The sequence below is a fragment of the Scardinius erythrophthalmus genome (genome assembly GCF_964197995.2).
Source record: "Scardinius erythrophthalmus genome assembly, chromosome: 25".
NCBI classification, from domain to species: Eukaryota; Metazoa; Chordata; class Actinopteri; order Cypriniformes; family Leuciscidae; genus Scardinius; species Scardinius erythrophthalmus.
The window spans coordinates 16354983-16368611 of record NC_138245.1 but is presented as its reverse complement, the minus strand read 5'-3'; the positions used below and the strand labels follow the sequence as shown (position 1 = coordinate 16368611).

Sequence of the window (13629 nt, the reverse complement as noted above, 5' to 3'; positions counted from 1 at the left end):
TCATATTTGGTATGGAGAATATTTGAATATGAGGTTCAGTTGGCCCATTGTATCCTTGCAAAAAGAGTACTGTGGCGGTACCATGATATAGAAATGGCAGAAGATAGTAATTCCAGGGTACATTGATATATATTATTGTGTTGAATGAACCATATTCATATCCCACGGTATTTACCCCAAAGCTTGTAACCTAAGCTTTAATCTAATGCAACGTCATTTCCTTAAGCCCTCTCCGTTACTTTTTTTTGTTATTTAGTAGCAAGTTTAATAGAGGGAGATTTTCTTTTCTTTTCTTTTTTTTCCGTCCCATCCTCCAGTGCGAGGATGGCTTACTCTGAAACTACCCCAAAACAAATTCCAGATGTGGAGAGCTTGACCTCGCCATTCCTTCCGTGGCCGGCAAAAACAAGTGTGATTCTTAAGTCAGCTGCTTTCTCATGCCTCAAACCTAAAGAGAAATAGAAGCAAAGAAAAAAGGGGGAAGGACAGAAATCCAATGCCCCCTTGAGAGAAAACTGTTATTGATTTGTCTTTACCACGTTAACAACAGTTCACATCGAGCCTGACTAACTAAATGACAAGAAAACACAAAATATTCCCAAACACAACAAAATGTTCACTCTTAAGTTTTGTTTTGAAATTTTATTCGTTTTACTTTTGACTGAATTGAGTCAAAACAAGAGTTTGAAATATATTCGCGAACAAAACAAGTGTTCACGATCTAATCCGAATACAATGCAGTATGTTAAAAAAAGATTGGATACTGGATTTTTTATACCTTTGTGTGACTAAACGAAACTAAATGTTAAAATATGCACAAACTAACCCTAACACTTGACAGCGAATCCAATCCATGATTTAAGATTTGGGGGAAAAAGTTGATTGTCAGATTTTTTACACACTTTTCTGACTAAACACAAGTAAAATATTCACAAACATAACACATTTTTTGCATCAAAAGTATTAAAACAGAGTCCAGTGCAAAAATTAGGTGTAATGCACATCATAGAAATTGTTTCGGTTTAAAATCTTGTAGGGATGCACCGATTGGGAAATTCTGGGCCGATACCGATGTTTAACATAACAACTTGGCCGATGGCCGATGCCGATGTTTTTTCTTTTTGTTATTTATTCCTTCTTTTGTGCCACTGAAACATACAAGTCTTTCGGCTCTTGATCACACTATCCTAGAATGAGCACAAATTCAATCAGACCAAGCAATTTATGAAACAAAAAAAACCTTTAATGTCACTTTCTGGTTGACAGTTATAACCTTATTTATAAGTTCTTTTTCAGTTGTTATGAGGAGCAATATGAGAGAGAAATTTGGTAATCATTGTCTGACCCAACAAAAAAAACATTATAATATTCATTTTATTTTTCGTGTTCGCATTTATGAGGGAAAAAACACGGGTGAATGTTCATATTAAATTTTAAACGCGCACGCGCTCTTCTGCGAGAGAGAGAGAGAGCCCCGACCGCGCGCGCGCTCTCACTCACTATTCAGAGCGGTCAAGCTTCCCCGTACTTTTTGACAAGCGTCCTTGACAGGGAGGCCAGAGCTTCTTTGCAGCTCAAGTCGGCGGCGGTGTGTACAGTTAACGCTCTATCTGTTGACGGCGCTGAGGGAAAAGCTCCCGCCACTGGAAGAAGCGGTCGCCGCCCATTTGTGTCCTCCTGCGCACCCATCAAAGCCGTGCAGAACGTCTTCAGCACTCGCGGATCGTGCATACTCCGCCGCTTCTTCTGCTACACACCATGGTCGTTCTTTTCTCGAGAAAAGGAGTTTTCTCATAGAAAAATAAATAAATAAATGCGTCATTGTACCCAGCACTTCTGAAAATGCACTTCCGAATGCGTCTCTGTCCCCAGCATATCAAACCAAACTGACGCCCATGTGACATCGGCGAATGTCATTTTTATTTCCCGATGGCAGTTAACGAGGCAAATATCGGCCGTTACCGATGTTCAGCCGATGCATCGGTGCATCCCTAAAATCTTGTCTTTCACTTGATGTGAAATGAAGAGGCATATAGTTGTCTTATTAGTTATTTGAGTCATCATATATTTAGTTTGTTGTTAATCTCTTCTGTTGCACCCAAAGCTTTATGTACAGAAACAGACATACACAGGTTTAGATGAATCTTTCATCTGACTGATATTTGTCACCATTGCTGGGTTTTTGTTTGGGATTCCAGGCCTGTATGTGTTTGTGCGTTTGCATGTGTGTGTTGACAAATCAAGTTACCGTATCTAGCCACAGTCACTTGGCACTTCTGAAGGCGTGTGTGGAAACAAGCCTCCATTGGGCTTCAAAGCCCTATTGACACATTCTCTCCGAAAGAGCCTCATGTGGTTAGAGCAGACAGCTGCCTATCAGCACAGATATGTGGGCCAGCATAGAGTTTAACATAGTTGCAAATGCACTAATAAAACAAAAAACACTGCGATAACGCGACCTGAGAATTATAAGTCTAGAGTAACCAAGGATAGATCTACAGTCTTAGTTTTTGTCAGGATATTCCATTTGTTTGCCTGATCTGTGTAGACATTAAAAAATAGATTAGCGTGTAATCTGTCCAGAGTGTCACATGAAGCCATATTAAACACTCAGTGAAGGTTTGTACAGCTGTGTATAGAGTTAGTTATAATAGATATGTTCTTTTTTCCCCTTCTAGGCACCATAATAAAATCCGCAGACTGGAGGGGAGCCTGCTGCAGAACTTCTCTGCTCTGGAGACGCTTGATCTGAGTAATAATGACATCACAGAGCTGAGAGAGCACTGCTTCCCTCCGGGGTTACAAATCAAGGACCTGTAAGAAACGCACTCATTCTCTCTTTTTCAAATAGATGTAACTGTGAACATCTGTGTTCATGTAACACTGTATTCTTTCATAATCTGAAGAGGGATATTTCATCTCTGTAGGCACATAAGCAGTAATAAGATTGTTCATCTGGAGTTCGGGGCGCTTAAGAACCTCGCCGGGAGTCTGCAGATCCTCAGACTTAGCCGGAACCGACTGACCCACCTTCCTGTTAAAGGCCTGGAGCTGCCCAAGCTCACACAACTGTGAGTGCACTATACACACGCTCAAAGGTTTGGGGTCAGAAAGAAAGAAATTAATACTTTCTAAGGACAAGGACTTAAGTTGATCAAAAGTGACAGTAAAGACATTTATAATGTTACATAAAAATTCTATTTGAAATAAATGCTGCTCTTTTGAACTTTATTTATTGAAGAATCCTGAAAAAAAAGTATCATAGTTTCCAAGTGATTTCTGAGAAACGCTGTTGAAAATGGATCGGACCTAGCGCCAAAACACACTTGTAGCCAATCAGCAGTAAGGGTTGTATACACTCATTAGAGGGGAGGTGCCTGTGTTGCATAGCGTGTCTGATGAATTTGGGGGTGGGGCTATCAAGGGGTGTGATCCTTTTGGGTAGGGGCGTGTTTGTTTTGGTGATTTCAAATATCAACAGCGTTTTTCAGAAATTGCTTACTGCACCTTTAAGCAGCACAACTGATGTTTCTTGAGCACCAAATCAGCATATTAGAATGATTTCTGAAGGATCACGTGACACTGAAGACTGAAATTTCCACTTTGCCATCACAGAAATAAATGACATTTTAAAATATATTAAAATAAAAAAGTTATTTATATTAAATAATGATATTTATAATAATTCATATTTATACTTAAAAAAAAAAAACTTTTTTTTTTTTTTACTGACCCCAATTTTTTTTAATGGTAGTGTACATGTATTTTTGTTAATTTTGATTGTTAACATAAGTGCTTCGATTAAAGTGCCAACATAGTTAAACCCTTTCGTGGGGTGTATGCTGCGTTTTAAAGATGGCCTGTCAAGTTAAAATTAAACTCAAGACCCCCCAGGTTTTGCTCCTTTTAATTGCACTTCTTCCAGCTATTTTCGAACACAAGAACGTTTCCAATGTAAACTAAAGGGTAATGTGACAAAACCTTACATCTCTATACTACTACTGTTTTTGACTTGGTCGCATTAGTATAAAGTCATTGGCTCAATTGTTATTATTGTGCAACTGTGTTTTCAAAAGAGTGGTTAATCGACTTTTAATTTATGACTAGTTGAGTAGTTTAAACTATATTTTAAATTATTCAGCAACTTTGGAAGCTGCAGTTTACCATCCCCCCCCCCCCAACACTTGTTTCCAGATGTTATATTAAACGTATCAGCATTTTTGGTCAGAAGACCATTGGTAAACATCAGAGCAGAACAATTCTTTCACCCCACTGCAGATCTATGGATCCCTCTTTGCCCCAAGCGTAACCATCTGTGCCTAAGCTCTTTGTTTCTGCTCATATCAGACTTCCATCAAAAATATGCTTTGTTCTTCAGGTGGACAGAGTGATACTGAATCTATGTATGAATGAGGCAACATAAGCTCATAATAAACCTCTCACACACACCTGGTGCATTTCAGCAACCACAAAGCCACAGCTATGTTGGTGAGCGAGAACAATAGGTTAGGTAGTAATGACATCAAAGAGGGAGAAGAGCTTCTTTATGTGACCTGATGGTCAGGTGGACATGCTATCCGTTTACAATTCTACTCTCTTAAGTTTTCAAAAATATAAGAACCATTTTGGGTTCCCAAAGAACCTTTCAGTAAACAGTTCTTAAAAGAACCATTTTTTTTCCCAGTGTGAAAGATATTTGAAAAATCTGAAGAACCTTTTTCCACTTTTTGTCCAATGGAAAGGTTCCATGGATGTTAAAGGTTCTGTATGAAACCATAGATGCCAATAAATAACTGTTATTTTAATGTCTTCTGTCAGAATATCATGCTGTGGGCATTTCCTCAAGTACCTTTTTGGTCATTTATTTAATCACATTCTAATTGTGTGTTTTGTAGGGAGCTGAGCAGGAACAGGTTGCGGTTGATCGAGGGACTCACCTTCCAAGGTTTGAGCAGTTTAGAAGTTCTCAAGCTTCAGAGAAACAACATCAGCAAGCTGACGGATGGGGCGTTCTGGGGTCTGGCCCGGATGAGGGTTCTGTGAGTCCGAATCTTGCTACAAATACATAATTATTAATAGTTGTCACAATAGACCATTGGTAGTACATTTATATTTTTTAACTGACTTTATATTTCCAACCAAAGTGACCTGCAATAAAATATATATCCACCACATGTGGTGAATCTCTTTGCATCATACAGTTATTATATTGTGTGCATTTGTCATCTGTAGGCACCTGGACTATAACAATCTGCGGGAGGTGAACAGCGGCTCTCTGTACGGTCTGGAGTCGCTCGTGCAGCTCTACCTCTCCAACAACTCCATCTCTTACTTTAACCCTGAGGGATGGGGCTTCTGTGAGAGACTCCGAGAACTGTGAGATATCTCTCATTTCCTCTATTACTCGTTCTTCTTCAGTATATAAAAAAATACAACTTAAATCAACAAATGTAACTGAAAATAATAAATAAAAATTACATTTTATGTCTTGTCTTAAAGAATAATACAGTTTTATTATATTTATTTATTTATTACATTTATATATATTTAAAATAAGAATCATATCATTCATTATTGTAACTTTTCATGGTTTAAGATAGCTGATAGCGCAGACGTGTGCATTTCATGTAGTTTTTCTAGAATGTTGCTTGACGAATGTTAGAATGACATTTATGATTTAGAATCTATAAAAATCTGCTCTTTTTAAGATGCTTTTCAGATATTTGTACATAAATGCACTACCATTCAAGGTTTGGGGTTGGTACAATTTTTTTTTTTAAATGTTTTTGAAAGAAGTCCCTTATGCTCACCAATGCTGCATTTATTTGATCAAAAATACAGTAAAAACAGTATTGTGAAATATTATTACAATTTATAATGACTGTTTTCTATTTTAATATTGTAATTTGTCACATGATCCTTCAAAAAACATTCTAATATGCTGATTTGGTCTTAAAGTAAAAAAAAAATTATATGCTTAATATTTTTGTGAAAACATTATACTTTTTTTTTTTTTCGTTTTTTTCATGAATAGAAAATTCAAAAGAACAGCATTTATTTGAGATCTTTTGTAACATTGTAAATGTCTTTAGCTTCACTTTTGATCAGATTAATGCATCCTTGCTGAATAAATGTATTAATTTCTTGAAACAAAATCTAACTTACCCCAAACTTTTGAACGGTAGTGTATATAACAAAATATAATCTACAAGAGGATTATTGTTCAAATTTGACGCCTGGTAAAAGAAAATGTAATCGCACAATCTTTACATTACACGGAAGCATTTGTCCGCAGTATCACCTACTGCACTAAACGCACAGCACTCCTCGTCTTGCTGTAGATAAGCTCTGTTTATCCCCTAATGATGCACGGGATTGCCAGCGCTTAGGAGCTCAGCACCGTTTTCACTCATCTCTCCTGATGCTAGTTAAAGAAAACAGCGTAATCCTCCACGTATACGTCTGCCAAGTGTTACACAGAGATCTGTACCTGAGTGAAAGTGATCTTATCTGGGTGAATGTGTGTATACACTACGCAGTCCTGTCAAGCGTATTGTGCGATATCTTCCTCTAGCTAACACTCTTGTCCGTTGTGGGGGTAACAAGGCTTTATTGGTAGGGCATGTTGACTGTGGTATCAGCTGAGTGGTCCGCCATGATTTTGCAGATAGGTTTATGACATGGCTGTTATTGCATCGTGGACAAGACTGCCTGATGAGACATCAACCTTCTGTGATAAACATTGAAAAAGCTAATCGAGGATACCACAATATGGACATGCAAAAGTTGAACGCAGTTCTTGTTTGTTTTTCCATTTTTTTCAGGAACTTGTCCTATAATAACCTGACGAAGCTGTCTGAGGGTAGTTTTGCCAAGCTGGTGAATTTGAACTCGCTGCGTTTGGGACACAATTCCATCATTCACATCACGGAGGGAGCGTTCAGAGGCCTTAGTTCCCTACGTACGCTGTAAGTGTTCTCACCCTGTGAGGAAACCTCTGGGATCCTGAACTGAGACTAATCTGCGTGTGAAAAACACTTGATGGTGTCAAAGCTGTGGCACAGTGGTTTGGAAGTCTACATGCCAACCATTATGCCACTGCTCTGTCACACTGAGTCACGGTGCTCATATGGGGGTTGAAGGTTCAAGTCCATTCTGCCCTGATCATATTCCTCTTTTTTACTACCCAGTAATTTAAGTCTTTAAATAAAAAAATCAAATGGTAAAATGAATGGTAACAAAAACATAAAATAAATTAAAGAAAAATGATAAAATAGTAAAGAAAAACAGATCAAATATAATAAAAAATAGTAAAAATATGCATAGAAATAAGAGTCTTGCCTGTCAAAAAATGATAAAAAAAATGCCTACATATGCACTTGTGTCAGTAACACACCTTCCCCATTGAAATCAATCGTTCTAAACAGTGTTGCCCTTCATGAAATGGTTACACACAACAGTCTTAGTTTCTAAATGAATTAAACCTGTGGCAGAAAAACGTGTTGATTGATTTAGTGGCATTTGCTAAAGTAGCCGTTGGCCATTAAGTCTGGTGAGAACACTTTCTGGTTTCTTTTCCTCTTTGTTTCCTTGTTGGTTCCCACCAAAGTTGGATGCACATGTGCACCCTGCTCAAGGCCTCCTAGTTGAGGCAACCTCTTTTTTTTTTTCCCTGCACAGTGAAAGGCATTATGGGAGACCAACTCTCCGGCCTGACTTCTATAGACACACAAAGTCTCAACCGCCACTTCATGCCCCCCTCTTTCGGTCTCTCAAAAGAGAAAAGAGAGAAGAATTCTGTCTTTACTTTCTTAGTTGAAGGCTTTTTCACAGTAGGGTGACAAGCCAAGGCACAACACGGCCCTCAGCGCTGCTGGCAGTGGGCAGAGTGTGGGGGGAAGGGGCCTGTGAAGTGCGATTGTGAGGGCCTCTGTTTTCTTTTGTTCCGTCCTTCCTTTATGTCTTACTTGCTTGATTTCCTTTATATCGTTCTCTCTCTCTCTCTCCCTCACTCGCTCTCTGAGCCAGTTCTAATCTAATCATGGCCTTAGTGCCTTGCTTGGGCTCCCGTTGAAAAGAAGCAGGGGAGGTTTTAATTGGTGCGCGCTTCTGGCCGGGCGAGAGAAGGCCTGGTCGGGTGTGAGAGACCAGAACCGGACCGTCTTTGAGCCAAGGTGGTGGGGGTCAGGCCTGGGGGCCTCCGCCCTTACTGTCATTAACAAGCCAGGGTCCATTCACAAGCAGCCAGCCAGAAAGAATAGGAAATTGGCAGCCGAGCCCAGGCATGGAGGGAAAGTAACAGAAAGAGCCAAGGGGGCGGTTGTCAGCCTAGAGGGAACTGGCTCAATTCCTTCACCCTCTCACCTCAAAAAGACATTTATTCTTTTTCAGCGACAACAATCTTTTTTTTAATAGCATAGAAACACAGGGACCCCTTACAAAAATGGCATCAGATGGTAATTCCCTGGTATTATGTGATGATTACTATTCATAAACAATAGTACTTCAAAGAATACCATTAAAAGTCCACCAAAACATTGTAAAGGTGTTTCAAACCAAGCAACTTTCTGTTGGTCAATGTGGCGCATTTGTAAATTTATAATACAAAATCATACTCCCTCACGTGACATTCCCGATTGCGTGGATTCCTATTGAAATGACTGGATTTCACCCACGAAAATTCACAGAACAACAGTAAATGTGACCTCACCTTATACCATCTAAAGCCCAAAGTAAGCATGAGTTTTGATGCGAATGCTTGGCGTATGCGTACAGCCAAGGGCACAGCCTTTCAAAGTATACTTCATTTGAGAGCGTGCGCGAACACATGCGCATTAGAAAGTTTCATTCTTGTTAAGTGTCTGCGATGTGAGAATCTCTTTATCCCCTCATACATACAGCCGTCTATTGTTTGTAGAAGTTGCATGCAAAAACGGTATACTTTGGGCTTTAAGTCACGAGTTTCAGTGAAAAATGTGTTCAAAAGCATGATTATTTAAATTAGAGGAACAGGCCAGCCACATTCGTCATGTTTAGAGATTTTCATCAGAAAGTTAGGTCTTGTAGGCAGGCCGCTGGCACCGTCCAGGCTTGTTTGAGATTCGTCTGAAGCTGTTTTATGCGTATGCCCATGTGCCTTTACCTGCCAACATGGTTGGTGCGGTGACTGATTCAAACGGCTGTCAGAGTGAGTATATGTGTGCAACTGAGTGAAAGAGTTGTGTTTGTGCAAGACGCTTTCAGCTGTCATGCATTATTCATGCATTGGCCTGTGCGTTGCTGCGCTCCTTAATGTCACAATTCACAAAGAAAAGAATGTGCTTGGTTGGCAGAGGGAGAGAAAGCAAGAAAGAGAGTGTTGTTGGACGTTCTTGTTTTTAACCAGGTGTCCAGGGCAGCTTGTGCCACTGCTGAACATCTGTCAGCGGTTTATGGACGAGGAATTGACCCTCCGCTGAGCACCGCCTTAAAAACATTACTGACCAATCCTACCTAAAATTATTATTATTGAAAAAAATGCTCAAACACTCATTAAATGTTATTTTGTATACATATAAAAAAAAAATGTATGTATTAACATTTAAAATAAATGTAAAATGCATTTATATATGTACATTTTTATTCCATAAAATTTCATTCCAGCTCACAAAAGAATATTTTCCCAAAAAAATATTTATTTATCTAATTTATGTACATATTTAATAAAAAATCACTGTTCATGGAAGTTTCCAGTACATTTCGGGGAAGATCTAAACTTAAACGGTAGCAACCAAGGTGGGCGGAGCTTAACAAATGTAAATTGTTCCATATTCTCTGTCTCTCTTTCCTAATCTCTTTTTTTTTCTCTCTGCAGGGAGTTGGATCACAATGACATCTCTGGCACTATAGAGGACACCAATGGGGCCTTCACTGGCCTCGAAAACCTCAACAAGATGTGAGTGTTATGCTCTTTCCTTTCCCTCTGCACTTACATTTTTGGACATTCTTAAACCAGTTGCAACCATGACAATGGAAATCCCTAATATCCTGTTCCACAATAAACATCAAATTGCATAGTACAAAATCAGGCCACACTTTTCCAAGAAAATGTCATGTTTATTGACTCAAAAAGAAGAGGAAGCGCAGGTAACCTCAACCCGCATCTTGCACGAGGCTCATATTTGATGCAGTGCAGATTTGGGAAGGGAGGTCTTAGTGGTGGAGGTCATTTGAGTTTGAGTACTGGAGCGAACGCTATTCATCATTGACCGATAGGAGATGAGCCTCTTGGCTTTGCTGTTGTGATGGAATCAGCGAGGGCATAAAAAGGGAGGCAGGCGGAGGAGGGGGTGTGCTCACACACATCAAACGCACCGATCTGCGCCTTTTGTTATGGGAGCGGAGGTTCGCAAATCTGCGGAAGCCGCCTGTTGATGCACATCCCTCGCCAAATCCTGACAGCCACCCTGCCAGAAACCCTATTCACCCAGCCTGGGAATATGCGAGTGAGAATTAGAGATCGATGCGCACAAAAGTCGTTTCCATTGTTTTCTTACCACAAGACGGGGTTCTATAGTAAATGCCAATACCATTTCTATAGTAAATGAGATAATGACTCACGTTTTAGTAGATTTTAGGTAAAATTGACGTTTTCTTTGATAATTTTCTTGTGAATCATTTGTACGTTCCAAATATTTGCACGTAGATTCCGTGTGTGACCCTGCCCATGATGTCAACGGATCCAGTTAGAATCTATTTCAATGGTTTCTATTTGGAATACTAGAGCTTTTGAATGATAGGGTCGGTAAGGAATCCCAGGACTCGAGGCTGCCCAGAGGATGACCTGCAGATGGGTGGTTGCTTCTGGAATGGTGGGGGGGCCTGAGGAGATGAGTGGAGGTGATGTCTTAGTCTTTCAGGAGATGACAGATGCTGTCGCACACACACAGACCATCAGGCCGCTGACAGACACGGCAGAGGCTGGGTTTTCTGGGCACATATTTATTAAACTAGGCAACTCATGAAACTTCACTATAGCGTGAGATTTTAGTTATTAAAAAAAAAAAAAAAAAATATATATATATATATATATATATATATATATATATATGTGTATATATATATATATATATATATATATATATATATTTTTTTTTATATATATAATATAATATTATATTTAATATAAAAAATCAAATTATATAATATATATAAATTTCTTAGTTTTATAAAGTATAAAAATGTACATCCTATTATATTATTTGGTAGCATTTATAATAAGATTTAATTTGCTCATATTAGTTAACTATGTTAGTTAACATGCACTAACAATGAATAATACTTCATTGAATAATACTTAAGTATTTCTTAATCTTAATGTTAATTTCAACATTTACTAATACATTTTTTTTTAAATAAAAAGTTATATATGTTATTATTTAATGGACCTGAGCTAAAATAACCTAACAGTGAACAGTTGCGTTTTTATTAACTATTAATGAATATTGTAACAAATTTATTGCACATTGATAGTTACAATAGTTAATGCATTATGCAACTAATGGGACCTTATTGTAAAGCATTTTACACCTTTTTTTTTTTGGTATCCATCAATATTAATTCTGCATGTAATGCTGCATGTTCTGCATCCTATTATATAAATTTCCTCTATTTTTACATTTAGAATTTCTTTGCTATCATTGTTGATGTTTATAATCGCTTAAAATTTAATAACAATTGTAATCTTTAGCAAATCTCAAAATCAATTTAAAAAATCTACTGGTCTAACGAATCTAACATTACTATGTTGTGATTTAAAAATTAGTTTATTTTTTACTTTTTTTTTTTCAGATAAAATATTGATTAAAAAAAAAGAAGAAGCTTTTTATAGATTCATATAGATTTTTAACTTGGGTCATTTATCAGCCACAACATAAAAATAATGATCAGACTATCATTATCAGCCGGAATTTTAATATCGGTGCATCTCTACTTTTTCTCTGCTGCTGTGAAGGTCATGTTTATCCCAGCAAGCAACAGCCCTAGACACGTCTCTAGATTGTGAGCCAATATCCGCCCATCCAAGGTCAGGAAGATCATCCCCTGATTGAAACGACAACATTGTCAGGTGTCAAATCTGGTTTATATGAGGAGGTGCTGGCTTTCACGGTGCTGACTGAGGAGTCTCGAGCCCTCTTGGACAGGAAGTGCACTGATCAGGGGCTTGATTTTGGTCCAACATGCTTAAGAATGGAAATCGTGTCATCTGGGTTGGGGGTTACATCCCCGAAGGAGCCCGTTCCTCTTCGCCGTCCCGCGGTGTGTGTGCGTACGGCTGCTTTTGAAGAGCGAGCAGGATTAGCCCCTACAAGGGGTTTGAACCATAGCCTTGACAAGGCCACTTTTATTACTTTACAAGCCGTGTCGTCCTCCAACCACTGAAGCTCGTTTTCATGTGACCTCGAGCTCTGGGCTCCACCTTGTCATCGCTATTAAATTCTAATAAAGATAAAAGTGCGCTTTGAAGAGCTGCGCCGGGCCCCGATTCCTCGCCCTCCTCCTAATCTCTACACAGTTCGGATTTCCAATCCCACAATCCCCCTCTCTTATCAGATTCAGCCCAACTAATTGTGCACTCTCTCTTTCTCTCTTCCCGCTCGTTTATCTCACCCTGCGTGTCTGGAAACGGCAGGACTCTGTTTGGAAACAAGATCAAGTCGGTGGCCAAGAAAGCCTTCTCGGGCCTGGAGGCTCTGGAGCACCTGTGAGTATCCCACAATGCTGTTCTGCTCTTACTGCCAAAAGTAAATGCTTAAGAGGGCTGCTAGCAATTTAATAGTGTCTTTGTAAAAGGAGAGGACGGGGTGGTTTGCGAGGCCAGCTGGTCTTGTCTCGTTAGAGCCAGCTTTAACTTGCACAGGAACACAGTTATGGAGCATATGGTCAGTTTCGTAGAAGAAATGGAATTTTTAAGCATTTCTGCAGACGCTGTAACTCCACATCTGATATTAGGGTCTTTTCCACCTTGTTCCGAGTTATCCCGTATAAAAATAGGCTACAGATTTGCATGCGAGTGCAGCAGCTGTATGTGAACATTCCCATGTCCTCTTTTCGTCACGCCTGAAGGATGTTTAATCTCTCAACAGGAACTTGGGGGAAAATGCCATCCGCTCCATCCAACCCGAGGCATTCAGTAAGATGAAGAACCTGCGTTACCTGTGAGTCCCATTAAACACGCGCTGCTTTTCAGACGCACAACCACTCAGCACTCGTTAGAATGTTTCTCAACATCATGAATGTCTGGCTGACAGTTAACAGTCAAATTATTGCGATTAATACACATGCATGCACATACAAGTCATGATGAAATGTTTAGTTTCCTAGGAAATCATAGAATGCCATCACCAGTGACAATTTAAAATATTTATTTTAAGTGCACTTAAGTCCACTTTACATTTTGTTTTAAAGACATTTTTATTAAGTGACAGTAAAACATCAAATAATCCAGAAAAAAATGTATCAGTTTCCACAAAAATATTATGCAGCACAACTGTTTTCAACATTAATAATAGTTTTTTGAGCATCAAATCAGCATATTAAAGGTCCCGTTCTTCGTGATCCCATGTTTCAAACTTTAGTTAGTGTGTAATG

At 38.9% G+C, this 13629-nt stretch overlaps 1 protein-coding gene across 1 annotated transcript in view; it reads left to right on the top strand.

Annotated features, from left to right (window-relative positions):
* The window catches only part of lrig1 (leucine-rich repeats and immunoglobulin-like domains 1), a 41900-nt gene that overhangs the window by 16652 nt on the left and 11619 nt on the right, over window positions 1-13629 (top strand). Inside the window, exons 4-11 of the mRNA XM_081357564.1 lie at window positions 2679-2816; window positions 2928-3071; window positions 4896-5039; window positions 5233-5376; window positions 6825-6968; window positions 9854-9934; window positions 12671-12742; window positions 13125-13196. Of these exons, the coding sequence (XP_081213690.1) occupies window positions 2679-2816; window positions 2928-3071; window positions 4896-5039; window positions 5233-5376; window positions 6825-6968; window positions 9854-9934; window positions 12671-12742; window positions 13125-13196 (939 nt within the window). The remainder of the gene's footprint in view (window positions 1-2678; window positions 2817-2927; window positions 3072-4895; window positions 5040-5232; window positions 5377-6824; window positions 6969-9853; window positions 9935-12670; window positions 12743-13124; window positions 13197-13629) is intronic.